This window comes from Macrobrachium nipponense, chromosome 48, assembly GCF_015104395.2.
Source record: "Macrobrachium nipponense isolate FS-2020 chromosome 48, ASM1510439v2, whole genome shotgun sequence".
Classification (NCBI taxonomy): domain Eukaryota; kingdom Metazoa; phylum Arthropoda; class Malacostraca; order Decapoda; family Palaemonidae; genus Macrobrachium; species Macrobrachium nipponense.
Window position 1 is genome coordinate 19,399,875 of NC_087223.1, and position 12,038 is coordinate 19,411,912.

The 12,038-nt window shown below is 36.3% G+C and overlaps 1 protein-coding gene across 5 annotated transcripts in view; it reads right to left on the reverse strand.

Moving 5' to 3' along the window:
• Positions 1–7,769, reverse strand: part of LOC135205082 (pancreas transcription factor 1 subunit alpha-like) — an 8,971-nt gene extending 1,202 nt beyond the window's left edge. The window contains exons 1-7 of one of the 5 annotated variants that reach the window (XM_064235375.1): positions 7,041–7,493; positions 5,976–6,133; positions 4,419–4,889; positions 3,777–3,839; positions 2,162–2,323; positions 1,010–1,160; positions 1–203 (exon numbers count right to left, since the gene is read on the reverse strand). The exon at positions 1–203 is cut by the window's left edge and continues 1,202 nt beyond it. In XM_064235375.1, the coding sequence (XP_064091445.1) occupies positions 91–203; positions 1,010–1,160; positions 2,162–2,323; positions 3,777–3,839; positions 4,419–4,562 (633 nt within the window). In that variant the 5' untranslated portion in view covers positions 4,563–4,889; positions 5,976–6,133; positions 7,041–7,493 and the 3' untranslated portion in view covers positions 1–90. Of the gene's footprint in view, positions 204–1,009; positions 1,161–2,161; positions 2,324–3,776; positions 3,840–4,418; positions 4,890–5,975; positions 6,134–7,040; positions 7,494–7,562 lie in introns of those variants that run through there. The other 4 variants (XM_064235373.1, XM_064235376.1, XM_064235374.1 and 1 more) reach the window with 4 other exon arrangements.
• Between the last annotated feature and the right edge of the window lie 4,269 nt (positions 7,770–12,038).

Here is a 12,038-nt window from a genome sequence, read left to right on the forward strand (position 1 = left end):
CTTCCGAAACTGACTTCACTTCCCCTCGGTGTTGCCCTGTTGTTTTTGCTGACTAAGCACCTTCCTGGGAGAGCTGTCACTAGCCGGCTGTCACTGCTGTTTCTGCTGCTCCGGCACCCAGGTCTTGGCTGTGACCTTCCCGTTGACCACCAGCGGCCTGACGTAGGACCAGGTCAGGGAGTGTGGGACGCTGTCGACGCTCACTGGGTGGAGAAATGGACGAGAGTTAATAGGAATTCGTTCATGCGTTGCTATAAAGGGGTTGAGGGGGTCAAGGTGGACGAAAGATGATGGGAATTCGTTCATATGTTGACTTATGGTTACTATAAAGGGGTTACGTGGACGAATGTTAATGGAAATTTGTTCATAAGGGGCTTATGGTTACTATAAAAGGGTTAAGTGGACGATATATAAAGGGAAATTCGTTCATGAGGTGGCTTATGGTGGCTATAAAAGGGTTAAATGGACGATATACAATGGGAATTTCATTAATATGTTGACTTTTGGCTGCTATAATAAGGTCAATTGGACGAACATTAATGGGAATTCGTTCATGAGGGACTTATGGTGGCTACAAAGGGGTTAAGTGAACGATATATAATGGGATATTCGTTTATGAGGCGACTTTTGACTGCTATAGGAAGGTTGAAAGCGGACTAAAATTAATGGGAAACAAGATAAAACTGAGTGAAATTTTATGGAAGTGTATTTTCTTGTTGCAATATTAAAGGAAATGGATGACGATTTATAAAAAATGTGCAAATTTTGTGACATTTTACTGACATGAACGAAACTCGATGGATTATTCACTGCCACTTACAGCAGACCTTGAAGACTTTTAGAGTGAATCCTTTTTTGCAATTCTCCCCAAAAGTTACAGCCATATTTCTACCAAAATCAAACCAAACGATGCCAATAACGAGACCCACCTTTGGTCAAAATTTCACAAAATTCCACACGTTACTCTTTGCGCAGTCAAACAAGATAGACGAACTGACCCGTAACTTACGCCTGGAACTCCTGACGATGATCTTCCGGTTGGACTCATTCTGGTTCGGAGGATGCAGGTGGGGGTCGGGCGACCTGTCCGTGGCGACCAGTTCGGCCAAAAAGCTGATGTACCCTATGGCCAGCCGCAGGGTGTCTACCTGTGAAAACGCCTGTGGAGGTCATTACGGCTGAAGGGGACAGGTCCTTGTGAGTATTTTAGAATGTGGAGTCAAATTTCAGAGTGCTGGTCCTTAAATTTTGTTCCCAACAACAGGTCATTAAACCCCCTTCCTTTCTCCAACAAATTTTCATAAAATCCCCTTCCTTTTTCTGACAACAGGTCATTAAATTCCCTACAAAAGGTCATAAAAAGTCCCCCTCCTTTCTCCAACAACAGGTCATAAAATCACCTTCCTTTCTCCAACAACAGGTCATTAAATCCCTTCATTTCTCCAACAACAGGCCATTAAATCCTCTACAACAGGTCATAAAATCCCCTTCTTTTCTCCAACAACTGGCCATTAAATCCTCTTCTTTTCTCCAGCAACAGGACATTAAATCCCCATCGTTTCCCCAACAAAAGGACACAAAATCTCCTTCCTTTCTCCAACAACTGGCCATAAAATCCCCATCCTCTCTACTACAACAGGTCATTTAAATCCCCTACAAAAGGTAACAAAATCCTATTCCTTTCTCCAACAACAGGTCATTAAAGCCCCTACAACAGGTCATTAAATCCCCCTACTTTCTCTAACAACCGGTCACAAAATCACCTTCCTTTCTCTAACAAGAGGTCATTAAATCCCCAGCCTTTCTCCAACAACAGGCCATTAAATCCCCTTCCTTTCTCCAACGGCATCTCATAGTATCCCCATCATTTCTCCAACAAAAAGTCACAAAATCCTCTTCCTTTCTCCAACAACAGGTCACAAAATCCCACTCCTCTCCACAACAACAGGCCACAAAATCTCCTTCCTTTATCCAACAACAGCTTATTAAATCCCCTTCCTTTCTCCAACAACAGGTCATTAAATCCCCTACAAAAGGTCATAAAATCCCATCCTCTCTACAACAAAAACATCGCATACTCCTTCAATCCTACATAAAATCCAGCGCCCCTAATAACCTAGGGGTCACTCCTTCTCTCACACCTCCCCACCCAAGTATCTACCTTGGACAACCTCTTTTCGTAAGGCAGAGTGGGTATGTGGGCGCGCAGACCCTCGAAGGCGTCGTTGATACTCTGCATCCTCTTCCTCTCGCGCATGTTGGCCGCCTGGCGCTGCTGCATCTGCGCCATCAGGCAGCGACGCTTCTTCTTCCTGCGCAGGACCTGTGGGAGAGCAGGGCTTCTTTGGGGACCGAGGTGGCTCGCGGGGGTTATAAGTCTAAAAAAAATGTTTTAAAATGCTTGTTTTGGGTGGAATAATGATAGATAATGATAGAATAATGATAGATAATGATAGAATAATGATAGATAATGATAGAATGACGATAGCGTAGTGATGCTTAATGAATATCCATACGTTTGTGAGTGTTTTTGACGTTTTCAAGTCCTTATAAGTAAGGTTATAATTGGAATTATAAGTCTAAATAAATACTTTAAAATGCTTGTTTTGGTTGGATATAATGATAGATAATGATAGAATAATGATAGAGTAGTGAGGCTTAATGAATGTTTGTAGGTTTATGAGTGTTTTTGACGTACTTAAGTCCTTCTAAGTGAGGTTATAAGTGGAATTATAAATCTAAAAAACGAATATTTTGACGTATTCAAGTTCGTCTAAGTGAGGTTATAACTGGAATTATAAGTCTAAATTCTCGCCGTGTGTGGAATAATGGTACATGATGAATATTTATACACTTACGAATATCTTTTAATATGTAAGTATTAGGGGTGAGTTACAAAGCATTTCTATAATTTTGCCCCAAAATTCAGCATCAAGAAACAGGATATATCTTAATTTCTTGGCAAAATTTAGGCCAAGCAATAATTCCAAACTATTATATGAAATATATTGGTTATTCTGATAGGAAAATAATTTCAAAATGATATAGAAATACATATATCACATAAAAAATATTTTGAAATATGGCGTGTAATATCGCAGAGTATATCACCATTTCATGATACAACAGACATAACATCACACTAATCCATTTACATGTAAATAGCGGGATCAGCCATTAGCCACAGGAAGCATACAGTAATAGCCATACACTAGAACAAGCAGACAGGCAGAAACAATAGAGCAGTAGCACTATAGCAACTAGGAACTATCAATTTCACAAGCTCTGGCAAACTATAATAGGTAGATTTGACTAGACCTATTAACTAGAGATAGTAGGTTTTACTAGCTCCATTAACTAGGGACAATAGATTTTACTAGCACACTATCAACTAGAGACAATAGACGCTTTGATAGCTAGCAATAGGGAAGGCAGCAGACGCGTTCGTTACCAAAAGACTTTGGCGAACAGGACATCAAGCAGACATTGTACCCAAGCAGTTGGTGGGACCAGAAAACAGCGCAAAATCAGTATTAATTTCCGTCTTATTTTAAGAATTATCTAAGGAATTAATCAATAAATAATAATAATAATCAATGATAATAGCAATAATAATAACAATAATAATAATAATAATAAGAATAATAATAATAGTCTTGCGGACTCATAAAACTGTATATTTTGCACCAGGTCAAAAAATTTCTCACTGAACAATCCCCACAAACAAACGTTGACGCTACTGAACGCGGCTGACCAGCGGAAAACCGCCCTCTCACCGTGTTCTCTTGGTCGTTGTGGGACGGAGATGAACCTCCGCTGTCTCCTTCGAAGACTAGATACTGTTTTTATATTTGGAGTAGGGGGAGGGGGGGAAGGGTTGAAAATGATGTTAGTTTGGTCAAGTTTGACAGTATATGGAATCCTAGATTATGATATAATCAATTTATCATCAACTCTTCAATTCCAGTAAACAAAAGTCTAAAGAAAGACCTGTGTTCCCTCTAGCAATCAATTCATCAATTCCAGAAGTAAATCTGGATGACTCAGAGTTCCAGTCCATATACCTCTGGATGAATGGTCCTTGACTTAAGACCCAGACTTCCAGTCCATCTTACCTCCGGAAGGCAGTCTTAGACCTAAGACCCAATCTTCCAGTCATCTTACCTCTGGATGAAAGTCTTAGGCCAAAGACCCAAACTGTCCAGACTTCCAGACTATCATACCTCTGGAAGGCAGTCTTAGGCTAAAGATCCAAGCTTTCCAGACTTCCAGACCATCATAACTCTGGAAGGCAGTCTTAGGCCAAAGATCCAAGATTTCCAGACTTCAAGTCAATCTTACCTCTGGAAGAAAGTCTTAGAAGGGTCTTTACCCACCCTTCCACCCACTGCCCAAAGACTCAGAAACCAAAGACTCACCGTGTTCTCCTGGTCCAGATGCGCAGGGGAAGATCCCCCGCTTCCAGGCTCGAAGACCACGCCCGCCTGGAACTCGCTGAAGGCGGCGGACTCGAAAAACTGCCTGTTGAGGGCTTCCATGTCGAAGCCGTCCATGCTGTACATCTTGAGGAGCTCTGGAACGGCGATTCTTACCTAGGGTGAGCAATCTGGAAGTTGGTTTGGGGTTGTTCCAGGAAGTTTAATCAGCTGGAAGTTGGTTTGGGGTTGTTCCAGGAAGTTTAATCAGCAGGGAGTTGGTTTGGAGTTTTGCTCTGGACTTGTCTCTGGAAATTTAATCAGCTGGAAGATGGTTTGGGGTTGACTAGAAGTTCTTTCCTCGTAGATATCTTCTTCAAGAAACACCAACTTGAAGTTAGTTTTCTAGCTATTTCTTCAATATCAAAATCCAACTGAAGTTGATCTGAAGTTACTCCTTGATTCCAAACTTCACTAGAAAACAATATGAAGTTTTTTAAATCAGTTTGTGTTTATATATTGAAGGAGACAGTAATAGAATTCAGTTTATATTTATTTTCTCGGGATAAATAAGTCAAGATTCTTTCATACTTCAGAGTAAACAATCAATATTACACCTTAGTTAAATAACCACTTCTAGAATACTTTCAGTACTGTTTGATCTCTTGTAATTACCAAAAGAAAATAATCAACATGTAATTAACAGTTTACACTGTCGTTAAATATCCTATATTTCTTATAAATCTATGAAAATAATTTGTTATAGTTTAATCTATTAAATCTCCCCAAATGTATTTTATCAGTTATTTCCAAGATATTTTTGTCGAGAGGAATAAATTGCAAGTTTATTTGTTTTGAAAATTAATAATTATTAAGTTTATTTTCAGACGTTCTTATTCATCCAAAAAATTGTTATTTCTTAGAATGTGAATAAGATATTAAGTTTATTTTAATTTTCAGACATTATCATCCATCCAAAATATTATTAATTCTTTCAGTGTGAATAAATATTGAGTTTATTTTCATTTTTATACATTATTATTCATCCAAAAAATTATAATTTCTTTCAATGCGAATAAATATTAAGTTTATTCATTTTTATACATTGTCATGCATCCAAAAAATTATTAATTTCTTTAATTGGGAATAAATATTAAGTTTATTTTATTTTTATATATTATCATGCATCCAAAAAATAATATTGTCTTTCAATGTAACTAAATACCTATTAAGTTTATTTTAATTTTCATACATTCTCATTCATCCAAATAATTTTCATTTTCTTTCAATGTGAATGAATATTAATTTTAATTTTATTTTCATAAGTTCTTAATAATTCAAAAATGTATCATTTCTTCCAATGTGAATAAATATTAAGTCTATTCATGTTTATACATTATTATTCATCTAAAAAATTGTAATTTCTTTCAATATGAATAAATATTAAGTTTATTAATTTTTATACATTATTATTCATCCCAAAAATTATAATTTCTTTCAATATGAATTAATATTACGTTTATTAATTTTTATGCATTATTAATAATAAGAAAAAATTACCATTTCTTTCAGTGAATAAACATTATTTTTTTCATTGTTATAAGTTCTTATTCATCCTGTCTAATTTGTAATGTTTATTGTTTCGCATTTTCGTAACAAAGAATATTTTTTTGTTCATTTTTGTTATTACATCGTCTTCTCATCAATTCTTGACTTATCTGAAATAGAAAGGTTATTTTAGCAGATGTTAATACTATGCAAATGATTGTAATTTACTTTCTTATTATGAAAAGGACTGAAGAAATATTATTTTATATACATATATATTCTCTCTCTCTCTCTCTCTCTCTCTCTCTCTCTCCTACTATTTATACAGAATGAAAGCACCCTTCTCCAAGGCTTCAGACGGTACGTAACGTCTCTATTCTCAGGACATACCTTCCCGACGCTCTCTTATATTACCGAAGGTGTCGCCATGTCAGATAGATCTCAGAGCGTAATTAGAATTAGGATTCTTTATTTATAGTCAAAAGGGAACACGGAGAGCGGGGAAAAATTCCGGAGCCTTTAAAAATTAGTCGTTACTGATAGTTTATAAATTTAATTGTTATCCAAATTTTTCATATAATTATTGTTAATTAAAATTGTTATAGCCACCAACCCCCTCCACTCCAAAAGAGGAGTGGGGGCGGGATGATTCTGGGAAAAGAGAGGAAGGTGGAGAGTGTCTGGTTAGGTGGTAAAGTTAGAGATTTTATACATTCAATTCAGGGGTACCCTAGTCCACTAAAGGTAGATGTGACAGGGGAAGGGGGTAGAGGGGGGGATTACTGATTACAGCGCGCCTTATGCGGGGACTGTAAGCATTGCTATCTCTTGCCTTTTTACAATTCACTGGGTTCTGTTAGAGTTATGGTTAGCTGTCCAACTTCTTTGACTTGAGTTGGTCACTGATTTCAGGGTATTATAATTATAATAATATAATGATAATAAAGTTAAATGTTTACTAAATAATAATAATAATAATAATAATAATAATAATAATAATAATAATAATAATAATAATAATAATAATAATAATAATAATAATAATAATAATAATTTTGTAATCAAATCCAGTCGTACCTTGGAAGCCTAACCTCCCCCGAACACTTTTAGCTCGTAATGCATAACACATCACTAATTACACAGTCCATCACGGGGTAATCACAGCACTTTACGACCACCAGTCCACCGCTCCATTAACAGTCACTACCCTGATCCTATTTGCAAATCAATATTGAGCACAATATGGAGTCGTTTTAGTCGTGAATCGTTGTGAATCGTCGTGCATATGAAGCAGGCACGTCGTAAGCTAGACCGCCATTGTTAAAGGGTCGAAGACGCAGTTTAGCAAGTATCTTCCTCTCTCATTCCCCCCCCCTCTCTCTCTCTCTCTTGGGGCACTGCTCCATGCTCACACTGGCTCCGCGTTTACCACACAGCTCCCTCTCAAAGATCCGGGCAGTGCTCCATTGATTGGAGCTTCTATCTCCTGGGAAAAACGCGGAAAAACACAACATGGCAGGCGAAAGGCGCCATCGAGGTGGTGAGATGTACACACACACACACATAAACACCGGCAGGCTTTTTTTTTTTTTTTTTTACCTGTCACCCGTCGCAATCAAGCTCTCAGAATCCTCTGAAGTCTTCGGATCCTCCCGAGGTCATCGAAGAGGCTTCTGGAGCCCTGGGAGCACTCGAGGGACGTCGGATACGCAGCCGGGGAGCCGTTAATTACGTCCTCATGAGGTCACCTAAGTCCCCGACAGACGGGTCAGAGGTTGCAAACATGTGAAGATACTGTAATTAGCCGCTACGGGACGGCACCGAGCGTGTCGGATATACCTTTCACAGCGCAACTCGGGCGGCCGGCCAATGGGAGTTCAGGATGCGGCCGCCTCGACCAATAGGAAGAGGGCTTCAGGGTCGGAGGCGGGAGCTTCAAGAAGATACGTCGGTGGCACTATTGATCTTCGCCTTCGGATCCACGGCCGAGTTATTTGTTTACTTTCAAAATTCGCCACTTTTTTGATAGGTCCATACTTAAAACATATCACCCAATAAGTAGAAAAGCGTCGTAAATGGAGTCTGAAGAATCCTGACCTTCCAAAAACTCACTAATTCACCATCGAACGCCATCGTACGCATCCAAGCAAGCCGAAGTCCAAGCCAGAACCCGAACGCCAACGAAGACGACACGGAACAGGTGGGCCAGTTCTCATGGCAGCTAGATCTGAAAAGCTCTCGTCGATAACTTTGATATGTGTCTGTGAGCTGGTCGCTCGTTTTTGACGAGCGAATTTCGTCATAGATTCATAATTGTAACCTGTCGAAGGGATTAGGAGACAAACAGAGGAGTTGGAGAGCAGAGAAAGAGAGAGAATAGCGAAGGAGAAAGATGGAGGCAGAGGGAAAGTGTGTAGAAATGCCAATTATTCATATCTTTTTTGCCTCCACCGGTGAGTCAGACTTGCTACACATTCATTGACATTTCGTTATTCATCGCCTCTTCGGGGGCGAATCGCAGCGAGAATGAATAAGGGAGTTTATTCACTTTTCAATGAATAAGTATTATACGTTTATGAGTGAATTTAGGGCCGTATTCATCTATCAATAGATTAGCGAGCTTATTCATTGATAAATGAATAACCTTATCCATTTATTAACCAATAAAGGAGCTTATTCATGAATTAGGTAACTTATTCATTCATTCATCGCACGCCAAAAGAGAGAATAAAACCAGTTGCCTCTAATTTCTTATCTTCATGGGGATCTCAGTATTTATATCTGGGAGACCTTTAGTTAAGATATAAAAAAACCCCAAGATAATAAAGTAATTACTTTTTTAAGTATCTATCAGTTATCTACTTTATCTTAGTACCTATCTTTATGCCAACTTATAATTTTACACAGGAATAATAATTACTTAAAGATAGCAAGTTACAATAAGTTTAACAGTTAAATTAAGTAATATTAAGGAAGCTACTCTATAGGTAAGAGGGTGCTTACAATAGCGTGGTCCAGTGGTTATAATCCTCGCCTCGCCAATGATAGGGAATGGGTTCGATTCCATGACAAATTCTTTGACTTAAGTAGTGGCTTATGAACATGGTAGTCAGTCGACTGTAGTGGGTCACAGCCTTATATCAACGAAACACAGAAGCGATAGAGAGTTCCAAAGTTTTACCTACGTACTTTGAGTCGTTAAATTAACTCATGTAAATTTTTTTTAAGTATAAATCAAAATTGATTTGAAATCAAATATATTTATTTATCTGTCACTGAATTTTTAAAAAATATTGACAGGATCTAAGTTTTAAAAAGTTAATATTTTGTTAAACGGAATCAATCGCGTATGAATTTTAAGATTAATAGATATATATTTTGAATATATGTTCTTATAAAATCTGTCATTTAAGTATTTATTTTTAGTGTGTGTCCCTATACTTATAAATATTTGTATTTGTATAAGTACTTATTTTTATGTCACCATACTTATAAATATTTTGCATTTTTATAAGTACTTATCATTCATGTGTGTCACTATACTTATGAATATTTATATATTTATGAGTAATTTTTCATTAATATATTCGTGCGTATTTCTTAAATATTTGTCAGATTAAAATATTTTTTATATAAAAAAATTCCTCACATTGAATTTTCCCTCTGAAGTCATCCGCTTTCTCTCTCTCTCTCTCTCTCTCTCTCTCTCTCTCTCTCTCTCTCTCTCTCCTCACTTCCCCTATCCCCTACGTACGCCCCACCAAGGGCTTCCCCAATTCCTAGCGCGCCTCCCACTCGAGGGCGCCGCCGTGTGGGGTCACGTGCTAAGGATCCCATGGCTGGACTCCCTTCTGAGGAAGGGATTACAAGGTGGGGGGGGGGGGAGCTTAGGGGGGAGGGTTAGGTCCTGTAGTACGACTTTGTACGAGTTGACTTGAGATTTGGATGACGAGTTGGGTGTACGATTAGGGTTTTTTTTTTTTTTTTTTTTTTTTTTTTTTTTTTTTTTTTTTTTTTTGTTTTTTTTTTTGTTTTTTTTTGGTGGGTTTCGAATTTCAGGTTCGAAAATCCTGTAGGGTCTTTATGTCTTTTCTGTATCGGGTTCGAATTCCGGGTTCGAAACTTCCTTGGGGTTTTCGTGGCATTTTTGTATCGGGTTCGAAATTCGGGTTTGGATTCCATGAAAAAATAAAGAAAAAATCGCTAAAAATAATAGAAAATAAAAAAAACTTTAAAAATCATAGAGGGAAACTCATGGAATCGATCCCAAGCGGGGGAAACGATTTAAATCTTGTCCCTGACCTGACAAATTAATATCAAATACTGACCTGGATTCCCGAAATCGATCCCAAGAGAGGGAAGCAATTTATATCTTATTCCTTATAAAGAAATATTAATAAAAAGTAGTTTTTATAGCTTAGATAGGTCGTTCAAGCTTTAAGATATTAATAAAAAGTCGTTCTATAGCTTAGGCGGGTCATTCAAGCTGAAAAATGTTATTAAAAATTCGTTCTATAGTGAAGATAGGTCATTCAAGCTGAAAATATTAATGATAAGTCGTTCTTTTGTGAAGAAAGGTCGTTCAAGATAAGAAATATTAATAATAAGTCGTTCTATAGCTTAGACAGGTCATTCAAGCTGAGAAATGTTATTAAAAAGTCGTTTTATACTGAAGATAGGTCGTTCAAGCTAAAATGATTAATAATAAGTCGTTCTACAGATTAGACAGGTCATTCAAGCCGAAAAATATTATTAAAAAGTCGTTCTATACTGAAGATAGGTCGTTCAAGCTTTAAGATATTAATAAAAATTCGTTTTTATAGCTTAGATAGGTCGTTCAAGCTAGGAAATATTTAATGATAAGTCGTTATATAGTTAAGAGAGGTCGTTCAAGATAAGAAATATTAATAATAAGTCGTTCTATAGCTTAGATAGGTCATTCAAGCTAGGAAATATTTAATGATAAGTCGTTCTGTTGTGAAGTTAGGTTGTTCAAGATAAGAAATATTAATTAATAAAGGCGTTCTATAGCTTAGACATCAGGTCAAAAAAGCGTGTTATTAAAAAAGTGTTTCTATAGGCAAATAGGTTCGATTCAAGCTAGGAAATATTTAATGATAAGTCGTTCTGTTGTGAAGATAGGTTGTTCAAGATAAGAAATATTAATAATAAGTCGTTCTATAGCTTAGACAGGTCATTCAAGCTGAAAAAATGTTATTAAAAAGTCGTTCTATAGTGCAAATAGGTCGTTCAAGCTTAGAAATATTAATACAAATTTAATAAAAAGTCGTTCTATAGTGAAGATGGGTCGTTCAAGGTAACAAAAAATATTAATAATAAGTAATAAAATATAATAGAAAAATATTAACAAAAATTCGTCCTATAATGAAGACAGTTCATTTATACTAAAAAAATAATTTAAAACTATTAATAAAAGATCGTCCTATAATGAAGACAATACATTAGTACTTAAAAAAGTAGAAAAATATTCTTAAAAATTCGTCCTTAAAAAATAGAAGAATATTAATCAAAAGTCGCCCTATAATGAAGACAGTTTATTAATACTAAAAAAATAATTTAAAAATATTACCAGAAAATCACCCTGTTGCACAGACACATCAATCAAATAAAAAAAAATAAAAAAGTTCGACGAGCACTGTCGCGTGTCGTAACAAGTAGCCGACAAGCGACACGTGTCGGCGAAGCCGTTTCGTGAGCGGAGACCACACGTAACATATATAGGTGGAGACTCATCCTTGTAGTGGCTGGGATTATGGGATCTCTCTCTCTCTCTCTCTCTCTCTCTCTCTACAATATAATAATAATAATAATAATAATAATCTATAATAATAATAATAATAATAATAATAATAATTATATATATAATTAATGTCATTATCATTATTATTATTATTATTATTATATTATTATTATTATTATTATTATTATTATTATTATTATTATTATTATGTTAAAAATCCACAATTATATGTCAAAATATATTTCATGTGAAAAACAAATTGTGGATTTTTTTTTGAACAAAATTATTTTGTTTCACGAGACTTAGTGGAGGTT